At 35.8% G+C, this 16,820-nt stretch overlaps 1 protein-coding gene across 8 annotated transcripts in view; it reads left to right on the top strand.

Moving 5' to 3' along the window:
- Positions 1–16,820, top strand: part of CDK14 (cyclin dependent kinase 14) — a 685,360-nt gene that overhangs the window by 379,203 nt on the left and 289,337 nt on the right. For all 8 annotated transcript variants that reach the window (XM_063636396.1, XM_055272770.1, XM_063636397.1 and 5 more), the window contains one exon: positions 7,568–7,661. In XM_063636396.1, coding sequence (XP_063492466.1) covers positions 7,568–7,661 — 94 coding nt within the window. The remainder of the gene's footprint in view (positions 1–7,567; positions 7,662–16,820) is intronic.

Genomic DNA, 16,820 nt, shown 5'->3' with positions numbered 1-16,820 from the left:
TCCATACTGTTCTAGATAGAACATTCCCACTAACAGTATATAAGAGTTCCCTTTTCTCCACATCCTTGCCAGCATTTGTTATTTTTTATCGTTTTCTTAATGGCCATCATAATTGGAGTGAAATGTCTTATTGTGATTTTAATGAGAATTTCCCTGATGTTTAGTCATGTTGAGCACTTTTTCATGTTTCTTGGCCATTTGTGTGTCTTCTTTTGGAAAATATCTGTTCAGATCATTTGTCCCCCTCCTTTTTTTCTTTTAAAGAGACAGGGTCCTTCTCTGTCACTCAGGGTGGAGTGCAGTAGTGCAATCATAGCTCACTGCAGCTTCAATCTCCTGGGTTCCAGCAGTCCTCCCACCTCAGCCTCCCCAGTAGCTGAGACTACTACAGGTGCTGTCCCACCATGCCTGGCAAATTTTTTTTTTAACTTTTTGTGGAGACAGTCTTGTTATGTTATCCAGATTGGTCTCGAACTCCCTAGCCTCAAGCGATTCTCCCACCTCAGCTTCCAAACTGCTGGGATTACAGGCATCAACCATGGCACCTGTCCTCATCGGCCCATTTTTAAATAAGATTGATTGTTTTTTCATTGTTGAGAAGTTTGAGTTCTTTATATATCCTAGATGTTAATCCCCTGTCATATAAGTAGTTTGCAAATATTTACTCTCATTTTGTGGGTTTTTCTTTCACTCTGTTGATTGTTTCACTCTGTTTTCCTGCGTGTAGCTACATTCTTACCCCACTATATAAAAACTCAATTTAAGTTGGTTGGGGAGATGGATTTGAGACTTATCTCCCATCTGTACAGAAGCTTTTAGTGTAGAAGCCTTGGGTTTGATATAATCCCATTTGTCTATTTTTATTTTTGTTGCCTATGCTTTTGATGTCTTATTCATGAAATCTTTTCCCAGATCAATGTCCTGAAGTGTTTCTCCTGTGTTTTCTTCTAGTAGTTTTACCGTTTTGGGCCTTATGTTTAAGTCTTTAATTCATTTTAAGGTGATTTTGTCTACTGTGAAGCGTGGGAGTCTAGTTTTGTTCTTTCGGATAAGAATATCCAATTTTCCCAGCAGCATTTCTTGAAGAGCTTGTCATTTTCCCGTGAGTGTTCTTGGCACTGTTATCAAAACACCAGGGGTTCAGCCTAGGTCCCATTTGCCTGCTGCACAGAAAGCCAGTGGAGGGTTGTGTTGCTTTCTATTCATTCAGCAAATATTTTTGAGCCCTTGTTATGTGCCTGACACTCTGCTATGTCCTGGGAATAAGGTGATGTCCACAACCTTGTCCCCGATCTTGTAGATGTTCCATCTAGAAGAGACACACCCCTAAAAGCCAAATACAATTTAACATTTTTAAGTGTTATAAAGGGGACAAACTAGGAAAAGCAGGGTAAGACACTGGGGCTGGGGCTGTAAGGAGGAACTGCCTTATAGGTGATCGCTGGGAAAGACATTTCTAAGTGGAGCTATTTGCACTGACCTCTGAATAGCAAAAAGCAATTAACCAGGTACAGAGAGGGCAAAGGGAACAACAATCTGTGCAGAGATCTTGGGATGGGAAAGAGTGTGGCAAGTTTTAGGAGAGGACAGTGGAACAGCATGGCTGGAGCAGAGGAAATCTAATGTGGATACAGACATGATGTAAATTTGGAGATAGAGGTCAGCTGCACAGCATGCAGAGGCTTCACTGCCTCCAGCCTCTACTGTTGATTTTAAGGAAGAAAAAAGTTCAAGGGATAATTTTAAAAATTGGATTCCCCTCCTTTTGTCAATATAGGGGCACATATGTAGGTTATGAGTAGAAAGAAAACAGGTAGAAAGAAAATTCTCTGAAGTCAGGATAGAACCCGGCATAATTTTGGAAACCCCTTATGTTTATAAAATTAAATTTAATAGGTAAAATTTTCTAATGTTTATAAAACAAAAGGTATTACTTCCAAGCATGATATAATGCTTCCCTATCTTCTAAATATAAAATAAAAACTTTAGTAAAATAAACTATCCTTCTTTTCCCTCCCATGATGCATATCAGCTCACGAAATTATGTATTTTGGGAAGAAGTTAGATAGCACCTTATTAAAAAACGTCACTCCACATATTTTCTCCCAATTTATTTCTCAGTTCAAAATACTTTAGAGATTAAAATATCTCTCTTCAATCAAGTTTAGAATATCTACTAATTTTTGACAAAATGCAGGAAACTTCTAAGTCATATTTTATTACAAGAAAACTGCTAAGGACAGTAGTGAAAAAACAGATCATATTTAAGAGATTATTTCTATTATTTACAAATAATCATGATATATTATACTTTCTTTATTTGTTTTTCCATAACTGATTAGTATGACTTCTTCTATTACTGTGTTTTTTTGCAAGTGGAGCATAACATAGGTCAAGATTTCACAAACTTTGTAAAGGGCCTGATGGTAAAAATTTAGGTTTTGCAGGACATGTGGTTTCTGTAGCAACTACTTATCTTTGTCATTTTGATGAGAAAGCAGCCATACATGGTACCTAAATGAATGAGTGTGGTTGTTTTTCATTAAAGCTTATTTATAGATATTGAAATTAGAATTTCAGGTAATCTTCACATGTCACCAAATACCCTTCTTTTGATATTTTCAACCATTTAAAAATGTAGAAGCCATTCTTAGAATGGAATATGGACTTCTGCTCTCTTTATTTTTAGAATTTTCTTCTATTGTCCACATAGAGCCATAACAACAGCAGTTAGCTCTCTAAAGAGTCTTCAGTTTACTAGACCCTGTTTTCTCAACCTGGAATATTTCCATTCCCAGTGCCATCACTCCATAATCCAACCAGCTTCAACTTTTCTAGCCCTTTCAGGCATTAAGCATCCTTCCTAACCCTACACTCTGAGCTAAGCATGTCCTCTCATGCTCAAGGAACTGTGTAAAATGGAATACGTTATAATTACTGTGTTTATACCATATAGATCTACTAAACAGAAACTTGATAGAGGTTTTCCCAAAATTAACAACAGTCCTAAAAGTTTACTGACCTTACCAACAATGAGAAGTGAAGCAGAGAAAAAAAAAATTCTAAACTATTAGACATACCCCCAAACCAATGTTCATCATCATGCTAGAGGAAAGTCTAAATTATCTCTACATTCTCGTTACAGAAAATGTTACTATAGAATTGTCATAAGAAGAATTAATTGAAGATTATACAGCCAAATTATAGAAATAAATGTATTAAAGAGATTTGTCAGATGACAAATGTCAGATAGTTAATTTTACTTTGTTTTCCTGAATGTCAGATTCTTTGTTGCATTTGCTACCTTTTAAAATTTTGTGATTGCTTTTGACTGATTTGCTCATTTTAAATGCACTTCTATAGCCAATTTTTTAGTTATAATTTTATAATCTTTTTAATAACAAAAACTCCCAAGTTATGTAAGTTTCAATCCTAAAAGATTGTCTGTCTCTGCTTCTACTGACAAAAAATTGTCAATTCTGCTTAAAATTTTGTTTTGAATTCTGATGAAAAATATCATTCATATACCTGAGACATAAATTACATTGGGAAATGTTGAGTTCAAAAAAATTGAGAAATGCATGAGCATAGGTGGGTGTTTATATATTACCTTACTGGGTAACTAATCCTAAAATAAGAGTTTGAGCATACTGCATCCTGTGACACCTTTCATTGTAAGCTTTTGTGACCAGTTCTTCTTGAAAAATTTAGACTAAGTAGATGATAATTACATAATTATTCAAATTCTCAAAAGAAGGAACAAAGGAGACATTTCCTGATATAAGATTATATATCAGAAATTATAGTGCTTAAGTAGATGAATTTTTTTTCTCAGTAAACCATTCAGTGCAGTCAATTTAATCCATCGAGAGAGGGAGCATGGGGCTAATGGAGGGTAGAAAGAGATGGGGGGAAAGCAGACACTAGTTCCTTCATATTAAATTGAAGAGCTGTTACTGCTGTGTGGCAATAAGGCAGTCCAGTAATAAGGAATTCTGTTATATTCGTATGTTGATATGTTTTATACACATACTTTTTTATTTCCTTGTACATTTTATCTCTTGTTGTGAGTCCTTTAAGTATAATTCTCTCAGCTTCTTTAGTACATCCTCAAGCATCTTTGAAAAAGATGATGTCATAGGAAGCATCCACTAGAAATGAAAATCCAAGTCTTAGCCAGCTAAGCAGATAAGAGCTTATAAAAATGCTACATCATTTCATTCCAACTGAATAGAATTGCAGCATAGAATAGATTTGTCTTTTAATCATTCTAAGTAACATATTATGGAGATGATATAGACTAAACACAAGTAGTGCTAAAATAAATTCTATAAGTAGTTCTGGCAATGTAATAGTTATTTTTCTAGCCAGCCTAGCTGTGTACATAATGGGGGTGGCTATGGCTTCTACTGAGGCTCTTCACACTCAGAACTGCAGCTTATGGTGGGAAAAACGAAGGCCAAAAAGTAGAGAGCAGAGAGGATACACTGAGTGTAAAAAAGGAAGGTGCAGGTAGCTATTTAAAATCCAAGGTATTTTATTGTATAAACTTAAATAAGAAGAAAATAGTCTTAGAAAAGAATTCCTGACAGAAAAATTTGGAAAGCCACCATACTGAAAATTTAAGTAGACTTAACCAGACATCTGATGCCCTAATATTTATAAGCACATCATTGCATTTTAATATCCTAATAAAATAATTCTCTCGATACCTATGTTGTCTCTCAAATCTAAAATGAAAACAACTTGTGTAAAAACCCATCTACCTAGAACACTGGTTTGAAATTAGTTCTTTACTACTTAAATAAAATTACATCCTATGATATAAAATGGCATTTGTTTGTTTTTAGTCATTTTAACACTGTATACTATTGGTGTTTACTTTGAATAAGAATCATGTGGTACAATAGGGAAGCAATTTCTGCAAATACATTACTTCTTTAATTCAAAACATTGTTTATGTGCAATTGTGATAACAACTGGAGTAGCTTTAGAGAAGTAGGTCACTTGGTCTTAACCCCTAGGTTTATGAAATAAATTAAAGACACAAGTGTTTGCTTGCCCTAAATTGAGTATGGGGGTGCAGCAGTGGAAGAAGTGTCCCAATATGTTTGTGGTTTTATTAGAATATTTGCAAGAAACATAAACCCATTCAAATAGAGCCAGTGTAAAAAATCTGGAGAATTTCCAGGAGGTAGAGAGTTCTGGAAAACAAACAAACAAACAAACAAACAAAAACTGGATCATCTGAACATCTAAGCCTCCAGAAGTCAAGAACCAAGTCATTTCAGGGGACTTCATCTGCAGGAATGTGTAGCCATTCATGCTACTTCCCTGACACTAACATGACTTAGCCGTCTACGTATGCTAGTTTCTTACCATACTGCCCCATTCTCCAGAGTCCTGGCAGAAGTATCTAATTGGCTGTCTGTCCATACTATGGATTGGTTATTCCTGTTGGGCTAGATGCAAGCTGCAGTGGTCTGGTAGGCAAGGTCTTTTGATTTACTGGACTAACTTGCTAGGTGGGAACTGTGAGCATGGCAGGTCAAGCTGCGAAAGGATGTCGAGCATAGTAGATGGCTGATAGAGTAATCCATAAGCTCATAAGGGGAGCAATTCTGTCTGCTGAAAGATCCATGAAAGGCATCACAGAGGAGATGCATTTAAACAGGATTATAGTGGTTGAGTTGGAATTTGCTATCAAGAGCAAATAGGCAAAGAAGGAGGGTATTCTAGATAGTGAAGCAATTTGAGCCAAATGGTACAGGTTTATGCCTGGCACTCAGGTAGATCACGTAGATCAGTCGGGCTCAGTGATTTTCACTGTAGCTGCCCTGAATCATCTGAGCAGCCCATGTGGATGCCTGGACTCCAACCCAGATAAATTGAAACAGGATCTCTGGGGTTTGTGGTCAGAGATATGCAGTTTCTTAACCTTCTCCAGATGATTCTAATGCAAAGAGGATTGAGAACCACTGAATCTCTAGAGACTACAATACTTTATAAGTTTGTGAAATATAGTTGGAAAAGGATACTTGAACATGACTGTGAGGACTCTTATACATCAGGCTAAGGACTTAACTTTATTCTATAAGTAATAGCACTAGAATGCACTATTTTATGGGTTTCCACTCTTTTCTGAGCCCAGTATAGTTGCATCTATTTAGAGTTCTTTCAAGGCAGTAGATGGGGGCAGGGGGAGTGGGTAGGTTATGGGATCTAGGTGTATGTCACCTAGATAGCTCATGGTGCTCATTAAAAATACTGCTTATCAAGTAACTCCATTAAAAATGGGCAAAAGACATGAACAGGCATTTCTCAAAAGAAGACATACAAGCAGCCAGGAAACATACTAAAAAATGCTCCACATCACTAATCATCAGAGAAATGCAAATCAAAACCACAATGAGATACTATCTCACACCAGTCAGAATGGTTATTATTAAAAAGTCAAAATACAACAGATGCTGGCAAGGCTATAGAGAAAAGGGAATGCTCATACACTGTTGGTGAGAATGTATAATAAATTAGTTCAGCCACCATGGAAAGCAGTTTGGAGATTTCTCAAAGAACTTAAAACAGAACTATCATACAACCCAGCAATCTCATAACTGGGTATATATCTGAAAGAAAACAAATCATTCTAAAAAAAAAAGATACATATTCTCACGTATTCACCACAGCACCGTTCACATTAACAATGACATGGACTCAACCTGGGTGCCCATCAACAATGGACTAGAGAAAGAAAATGTGGTACATACATACCATGGAATACTATGCAGCCATAAAAAAGAATGAAAGTATTGGCTGTGTGCGGTGGCTCATGCCTGTAGTCCCAGCACTTTGGGAGGCTGAGATGGGTGGAGATCACGAGAAGTTCAGGAGATCGCGACAGTCCTGGCTAATGCAGTGAAACCCCGTCTCTACTAAAAATACAAAAAATTAGCCAGGCTTGGTGGTGGGTGCCTATAGTCCCAGCTACTCGGGAGGCTGAGACAGGAGAATGGCATGAACCCAGGGGATGGAGCTTGCAGTGAGCAGAGATCGTGCCACTGCACTCCAGCCTGGGGGACAGAGCAAGACTCTGTCTCAAAAAAAAAAAAAAAAAAAGAAATAGTGTTGTTTGCAGCAACATGGATGCAGCTGGAGGCCATTATGCTAAGTGAATTAACACAGGAACAGGAAACCAAATACTACATGTTGTCATACATAAGTGGGAGCTAAACATCAGATACTCATAACATAAAAATGGCAATGATAGACACTAGAGACTACTAGAAGGAGGGGGAAGAAAGGGAGGCAAGGGTTAACAAACTATTGGGTACTATGCTCAGTACGTGGGTGATGGGATCATTCATACCTCAGACCTCAGAATCACACAATATACCCATGTAACAAACCTGCACGTGTACCCCTGAGTGTAAAATAAAAGTTAGAGGGGAAAAAGAAAACAGTTTACCCACCACATCTTTTCTGTAGGAGTGGATATTCTAATTCCAGATTTAGTTTTCCTAAGCAGAATGTATTGAAGTTTTGTAACGATTCTTTCTTCTCTCTCTAGGGGAGTAGGTTGCATCTTTGTTGAAATGATCCAAGGAGTTGCTGCTTTTCCAGGAATGAAAGACATTCAGGATCAACTTGAACGAATATTTCTGGTAAGTCCTTTACAGAGTATTTCTAAGAAAAATTGGTTTCTAATTAGTCACTTAGTGACAAATTCTGCAGCAGTCTGTGGAAAAATAATTTAAAACAAAATTTGCTATCACATTTGGTTCTAACATATTTTGGAACTTTGAAAAAGCAGGAAATCAGTTAAGAATTATGTTTTTATACTACTGTACGTGAATAACATGTCAAAGTAGTAAGAAGGAACAGGGCAGGAGAGGCAATATAGAGAAAGTAATGGGTTAAAAACAAAGGTTCTGACAGAATAATTCCAAATAATTAATATAGTTACTCCCTCCCCATCATGTAGGTGGAGCTTAACTCCCCCGTCCCCCTTGACTGTGAGCTTTGATAACTTTCTTCCATAAAGCAGAGCATGGAGAGTGGGAAGATGGTGACTTTACAATAGAGACACCAGTTAAACAGTACTTCCGTCAGGTTTTCAAGGGTATCATCATCAAAGATAAGTCATGTTAGTGGGCTGTACCTTTGATATGATGTGTTGATAATGACACCTCACCCTGTGGTCTTCCTCCCTAAACCATAGCCTCAGTTAAATCATAAAAAATATATCACACAGGCCAAAACTGACAGACATTCTACAAAATACATAACTGGTAGTCTTCAAAACTGTCAAGGTCATCAAAAACAAGGAAAGTTTGAGAAACTGTCATAAATCACAGGAGGCTGGGGAGACATGACAAGTCAATGTAATGTGGTCTCCTGGATGAAATACTAGAAAGGAAAAACATTATTAAGTATGTTGTTAATATCAGTGTACCAATGTGAATTTCTTAGCTGTGACAGTTGTACCATATTATGTAAGATTTTGATTAGAGAGAGAAACTGGGCGAGGGGTATACATGAGCTCTCTGTATTATGTTTTGTAACTTTTCTGTAAATCTAAAACTATTCTAAAATTAAAAGCTTATTTAAACTTTTGAAAATGTGCAAAATGTAAGTGTTCTGGAGCCAGACTATCTGGGCTTATCACCCTTCTCTGTCACATTTTAGCCATGGGACTTTAAACAAGGGGCTTATTAGTTCTCTGCACTTTGGTTTTCTCATGGGTGAAATGAGGGATAATAATAGCACCTTCTTCATAAGTGGCTTTGAAGAATAATTGACTAATATATAAAGTTCTTTTAGGACTCTGCTTGGCATATAGTAAATACTTTACATATATATAAATCGTTATTTTAATTACATCATTTTATGCCAAATATTCAGTAGAACTTCCAGTAGAGCTAATATTCATATAAACCTGTAATTTAAAACATGAAATCAGAGTTAGACAAATTAAGTAAGTGCAACATTTAAATATCACTATCATATTAAGAATAAAATCTGCAGTAGAACGTAGTGATACAAACTGAGGCTCCATCACTATTGTATTCCCTTAATGTCAGCAATAAAATGGTAAGAAAAGAAGACTGGAAACTAGGAAATTAAAGCACATGTGATTCCTCTATGCAGTAGCCTATATCCCTGTGAGTCGCTGTGTGCTAACAACAAATGGACAATCAGCAAAGTCCCTAACATGGAAACCATCCTCAAAGTGTTGTCCTGTTGGTTTTATTCTTTCAGAAACCATCTGTATCCACTTCCTTTCAATTTTATTTTATTCAATATCTATAAATTCCCACACACAAATGTTAACATGATTATAAAAATAGTGTATCTTTATAATGGAAAATTCCTACAGTGTCAAAATGAAAAAAGGCTGGAAAATCACCCTTTGTCCTACTACCCAGAGAAAACCACATCTAGTATTTGGACATGTATCTTCTATAGAGTTTTTCTATATGTATTTGAAAAGATTGAATCATATCTTGTATATTCTTTTGGAATCAGCTATTTCCACTAAACAATTTGTAATTAACACCTTTCAATGAAAAATAAATTCAGAAACCTATCATCATTCTTAATGACTGGGGAGTGTTTCATTTTATGGATGAGACATTATTTACTTAACCAGCCCCATATTGATAGCTTGTTTTCAGTTTTTCACTATAATAAAATGCTGCCAGAAACATTCATTGCACAATCATCCTGTTAGTTAAGAATAATTATTAGAATAAGAAATCCTTATTTCAATAAAATTTAATTTTTATAGATGTAGACTATTTGTTCATATCCATCCCTTCATTTAAACTCATGAAACCTACTCCCAAGAAATCTCTTACTCACTTTATTGAGATTGTACTGAGTCTATAGAAATAATACAAAATTGTACTTTCCTATCCAAGATTAAATTATTCAATTTTATGGCTGTTAGCATAAATGTACAGTTTTTATAAACATGTTTGGTTTTTTGTTCTACTCAAGACTTTACTTTTATTCAATTATTTTAATTAACTTTTTCACAATAACTTTCTTAAAAATATAAACTGTTCCATATATTTTGTATTGACAAAAATGGCCTAGAGGGAACTTTAATGGGCTGTAGTTTATATAAATTTTTATGCAAAGACATATCTCCAAATATTTATCATTTTTATTTATATAAAGCTCATGTATAATGATAATAATAGTATCACTAAATTATATTCTGATAATAATTTTCTAAACTTTAGATTCCACTTTTCAGCCTCTAATAGCTGTTGAACAATAATTATGTAACTTGTCAAATTACTGATTTATGGTAGAATTATTACTGTACTGTATTTGAAAGCAGAAAACTTTAAAAAGGGAATTGTACTGAAAAGAAATACCTCAACTTATATGTTACTTTAGGTTGAATTATAAAGGAAAAGAAATTGTTACATAATTGAGATATATTATACAGCAACAGAACAAAAAGGTGAGTTTCATAAAAGCATAATTTATTGACATAGCTTAGTCAAAGCTTTCATTTGAAATCTTTGTTTAACAGAAGTAATTTCCATTGGGTAATATCTTGTTGGATTACTTCTTGTATGAAATTTTTGCTATTATTTTTTAATTTTATGGCATTAGTTTCCCAATATTATGGGTATTCAGAGACCTTTGAGCTATGACTAGGCTTTTAATAAGTCAGAGAAATAAATCATTTTAAATTTCCCATGGGATTATTGATACACTAAACTACATTGCTATTGTTAGAGCACAGAGACCCTCAAATGCAGATAAGCATCGTGATTTATGGCAATAATTCTTTCATTTACTGTAGTTATTTTACATGTCTAATGCCTCTTACAATAAAATGTCCTTTGATAATCAGGAAATGAAGATCATCATCTATATGAAGTTACTGCTGTAGAATTAAATGTTATGTTTTGCCCTGAAGAATTAGATGAAGCCAGATAAAGAGAAATCTAAAGAATTCTTTTGACATTAAATGTTATCATCTTAAATATTTTATTTTCTCCACTGAATTGTTTAAATTTGCAAATGTTAGCTGTATTATCACACAAGTAGACTCTCTCAAGACTGGTGTGATCCTCGGAGGAGGAAATTTTATAAACCCAGTATGGTTAAATCACTGAGAAAAAAATGCTTTTCCTCTGTGACCTTTTATGTCTAATCTTGGGAGGAATGACTATTAAATAGTGATTAGATCCACTTTAACAGGCCTATAGTATAAACTGCCAGAGACTCTTTTCTAAAGTGGCAATTGTATATCTGGCCTCTGGTAAAGCATTGCCAAGGAGATAATCAACTTTGAAAAGTCATGAAACATGGGATTATTTGGTTTGTTCTGTGTTTTAATACAAGGATTAAGTTCATTCATTTGCCTGTGAACCGTACATAGAAAGGTGGTTAATAACTTTGAAGCACAAAATTAATAGCTTGTTACCCAAGACAGCTAATATAATTAGCTCCCACACACTGAGTCTTTATAAAATAGGTGAAAGGAAATAAAGATCAGTTAGTAAAAGTCTTTATGTTTTTCTTTCTGAGGTTCTTTTTTCCCTATTCTCTTTTTTTCTTCCTTTGGTTGAAGAGAGCAGTTCACAATTTTAACAAGTTCAGTGAATTCATTTCTGGAACATAATAACTATGTTCATATATATAAGGTGAGCTGGGATATGCTACAATCTGAAATTTCACTGTTAAATCATTTTCCTTGACATTGTGATACTTACATGCAAGGAAGGAAGGAAGATGATGGAATTTTAATGAATTATATTCAAGACATTTTGAATTGGCAGGTAAATAGGCACCTAATTCTCCAAGTAGTAACTCTGCTCTTAGGTAGAAAGAGTATTTATTTTCACTTCTTTAGCATTACCCAGTTTTTGATGTGGCATGGTGTATTCTGTTCACCTCTGTTAGTTGCAAAATAAGCAGCAAATGCATTCATCCAGGTGAATATATATTCAGAGTGACAAGATCACAACTAATAAAACATTTGTATTCTAAACATATTATTCTGAATTGAAAAAGAAGGGTACTTGTACAACCCTGGGAATATGTGTCTCTCTCACTTCAAAACAGCTGAACAAATGGCAGGGAATGCTTGCACAGCTGTCTGAAACCTTTGGCAGATGCTTCTGGGTCTCTGTGGCTCATGGCCCATTGTGTAACAGTCATGACAAAGGAGCTGGCGTGATTCTGCTTTTCAGATCTGTTCTTTTTCTCTCTGTCTTTGAATGTTGATAACCCTGACAAATCACGCCTTTCCTTGTCTCCTGGGTCTCCTGGCTTACAATGAAATTTCATCCACTGATTGTTAAACTATTGTACATTATTTGACTGGTACAATTGTTAAAATAGTCCTCTTCATCAATATATGCCATTCAGAATTTGAGTGTGTGTGTGTGTGAGTGTGTGTGTGTGTGTGTGTGTAATGAGCCACATGCAACTTTGAAAGCTACTGTAGTACTTAGTGTGGCTTTTGAGTTGGATTATTCCTTAAGCTGCTGTGCTTTGCGTTAAACTGACTGTGGAGATATAGTTTGCAGATTCAGTTCCTGTCCTTGTTTCCTCCACATGGCTCTGATTCCAGGGTCTTTAGAACTGGAACCATAATCCTGCAGCTTCACGATTGGTTAGGGAAGCCTTGTAGAATATAAGGGAAAGCTGATATCACCTCCTTGACAGTTATTGCCATTCAAGTGGATGTATTATAACAGCCACATGGTTAGGATGGAATATTGCTATCACAGATTTGTATGATCATTACCATTACTGGATTTGCTTTAGGTCATTTCTGCCATACTACTTCAGCAGTTACTGTGTAGCACTAGGTACAATGAAGACATAAAATAATTATGTGTCATGGTGTCAGCCTGTAGTAATGACCATGAGAATCAAGGCAGGTGGGCAAGGCATACTTTAGGAATGGAATCATGAATAATTGCTGAGCAATTGATCAGCAGATGTGAGACCCAGCAATAATAGTGGATTCTGTATTAGTTAAAATACTGAACTCTAAGAGTTAAATGTTGTGCTCTAATCCAAGGTTTTTGTTTTCTACCCTCCCCCTCACCCACTACCCCCCAGCAAGCCACCTTTTCAAATTGGACAGTAGTTTCTGCATCTTTAAAGGAGGAAGTTAAACTAAGTGATTTCAATAGTCTTGTAGCTCTAACCATTTTTTATTTTTTTAAATGCTTGATGTTACTGTATTATGTATTAGTTATGGGTGTTTAAAGAAAAATTGCTAAGAAAATTTTTATTAAGTACTAAAGAAAGTATAAGCTTTGAAGTGAAAATAAAAGGGAAAAGGAGACATCAGGCAGTGGTATAGGAGTGGGTGGAAGGTGAGGTTGAATGTTCAAGACTGCACTTTGATAGTTTAGTATTTTTAAATCTCATTTTATCCATAATGTAATAAAACAGTATAACAGGAGAGTAATGTTAAGAGCATTTTAACAAAAATAATACAGTACAGTGTGGTAGTATGTGCCTATGGTCCCAGCTACTTGGAGAGTTGAGGTGGGAGGATCACTTAGCCCAGAAGTTCAAGGCTGCAGTGAGCTATGATTGTGCCACTGCACTCCAGCCTGTGTGACAGAGTGAGACCCCGTCTCTAGAAAAGAAAAATACAATGTGGATAAAATGATAAATTCAACTGTATAAAGACTGGCAGAAGTAGAGAATTAAACAACACCTGTTGGGGTGAAGAATATTGAAAATATTAAGCTACAATTTTTAAATCAGTTTTAGAAAAACAAATAGGGACAATAGATTATAATACTCTACCTCCCACCCTGGAACAAGTACCTCTTAATTTGTACTTGTTTCCTTCAAGCTTCATCTATAGGCATAGTCATTTACATGGTGAAAAATCTTTTTCAGAGAATCAACTGTATATAAGTAAAAGAAAAGTATGAGAAAAAAATCACCACTGAGATATAACCAACATTAAACATCTTTGTATTCCCTTTTCTAGATTTTCACAATTGAGTTCATAATAAATTTATGGTTTTGTGTTTAGCTTCTCTTTAACAGGAAATAGCCATTTCCAATCCATTAATACATAATTGAAAATGTTATTTTAATTATACTATAATATCTTACAAATGTGCCCAGATGGAGAAACTCAGACATTTCTCTATTACTAGATAATTTGCTTACAGTTTTTATGCTACGGTAAGCATTGCATATTTTTACCACATTTAATTATTCATTCAGCAAGATTATTAGGCACTTTATGTGACAGTCACTGTGACTATGGTGGTAAACCAACAAACACAGCCCCTACTTGCTTCAAAAATATGGTCAGCTGAGCTACATTTGAATAGCTTCCAGGAAACCAGGTCAGAAGGATGTTGCAACACTACTGTTACACATCTTGGATATAAATGATGAGAAAAAGAGTCAAAGATAACTTAAAAGTTTCAAATTTGGGGAACTACGTGATCAGCGATGTCACTGAAAATAATGGGAACATTGAAAAGGAGTACCACTGGAGGGAGAGGAAGAAGAGAGCTCAAGGTACTGGACTTTATGTGATAGCGGGTGACCTCAGATGGACATGTCCGGTTTATAACTCATACACAACAAAATCAGGGAGATGCATGGGAATCAAGGAGCCGTTCACCCGAAAGAGACGATCTTGGCTCCCACATCATATTAGTTCTTGAATCATGAGAAGGTAGAGGGAAATGCAGTGGACCACTGCCTACCCTGTAGGGGATGTTCATGTTTTGGGGGATTGGAGGGTTAGATCAGGGGAGAAATCAGTACAGTGACACAAATCAAGGGAAGGGTGACTAGAAGAGAAATGAAGGGTAAGGACAGAAAAAAAAATCACTCCCTGGAGCAAGATAATCCTTCAGCTCAGGTCTGTTCAGCGGGTAGGGGTGGTGGGTTATGAAGCCAGATTCCCTTCCTTGCTTGTTCCCAGCATGTTCTGCACACTGCTCATGTAGTTTGTGGCACACTGTATGTGCCTAGTAAATGCTTTTAGCACAGAGGAAAAGAAAGATTTCCTGCCCCAAAAGTGCAAGAGTCAACACAGAAAACATATGTTGGTTTATGAAGAAAGGTTAGACTTTCCATGGTTTTTCAAAGGAGACCTGTAATTCTCCTTGATGCCTCAGTGATGCTGGAGTGAAGGTGGGTATAGCCTCAGAGGGAGGCACTAGGTTGTCCACTCTTGGCTCTGCTTCTATTAAGATTTTGCATGTGAAACAGATCCCACTGCTGAAAGAAAGGTTGAAAAGCCCTGGACTAATAACATCTTAAGGTCCTCCCTGGTCAATAGTTCTATGAAAAAAAAAAAAGTCTATGTGGAAGAAAAGTGTTCAGAAGAGATCCAGTGAAAATGAAGATGCTGGAAAAATAAACATTGAGTGGTTCATGTGTGGAGACATTAGATGGATGTTCTAATAAAGAAAGTTCCATGCTTCTAAGCGAATAGAAATGTTGGTAGCAAACTTCAATAAGGTCATTTGTCTTACATGAAAGCTAAGACAGTGGGATATCCATCTATAGAATAGCTAATCACATTATTGCTTAAAAAGAAACTTCTATTAAAAGACAACCTGTTTGTGACCCAGAGATTTGAATTAACTCACATAGTGAAAAAACTTTTTTTACTTCAGTGTTTTTGCATTGCAGTACCACAAACTTTCTATAAAATGGAAAATGAGAACACTTAAATCATTCATTTTCTAAGTTATTCATTTATTCAGCAGATATTTATTATGTGCTTACTCTAGGCTAAATAATCTTTTCATGGTTTGAGGAGACCGCAGTATACAAAATAACATTCTTGCTCTCGTAGAACTGATATTCCTGTAAGGAAAGATAGACAGTGAGAAAATAAATATATAAATATATAATGTGTTTCTTAAGTGCTATTCTGAGAGATGCCATTTTACATACCATGTTCTGGGGAGTTTTCTCTCAGAGGTGATACTTGTTCACTGAAGTTTGTAAGGGCACCAAACTCACAAATAACAGGGATCAGAGCATTTGAGGCAGAGGGAGTAGCAACTTGGGTGGATTTAATGGTCATAGTATTAAATGAGAATTCTCATGCCTTCATATGTTAAATTAAGGATCATTCTCCCATGTATTGAGGTCATCCTTTATATGAAGCATTTTCTTACTTGGGAAATGCTTGCTTTGTGTGGAACATTAAATTTCTGTATATGTTACAATTCAGGCATTAGATTGAGTGAATCCACAGAGTTTGAAGTACAACTGAATACGTATTCCAAGTAGGAATTATGCTGGGGCTAGGGATTTGGGCTTTCTGAGTCAGTTCACCATGAGAGTTAGTGTAGGTAGAAGAAAATGGAAATGTTTCTGTTTTAGAGAGTAGATGATAGTTCTGGAGAAGGGAGGAAGAATGTCCAGAGGATGAAGAGACCCAGAGAGTGCTTTTTTAGAAGAATTTCAAGAAGAAACTATGTATCAGCTGCATCAAATACTCAGAAAGCTGAGACAGGCCGCTGGTTGGTAACTTTTGAGTGCTGAGTATGTGAAGCCAGGTTACAATGGATTTAAAGGGTGAGTGGGTAGTGAAGAATTGGGAAACACTGAGCCTGTAGACAACTTTGAGAATTGGGTCAATGAAGAGAATTGATGTCACCTTGAGGGTATTTTTCAATCAATATTCATATATTTTATAATCTTAAGTATTTTTGAAATAATGAAAACCAGTATATTTGTAAGGTAAATGACACCAAAACTCCAAGAAGGCATACTGGATGGATCAAGGTATTGGAGCAGGCAAGAGAGGATGGGTGGAGGGGATAGTGCCTTGAAAT

Source organism: Symphalangus syndactylus, chromosome 3 (genome assembly GCF_028878055.3).
Source record: "Symphalangus syndactylus isolate Jambi chromosome 3, NHGRI_mSymSyn1-v2.1_pri, whole genome shotgun sequence".
NCBI lineage: Eukaryota > Metazoa > Chordata > Mammalia > Primates > Hylobatidae > Symphalangus > Symphalangus syndactylus.
Note: the sequence above shows the minus strand (reverse complement) of the source record. Positions and strands in the feature narration are given on the sequence as shown.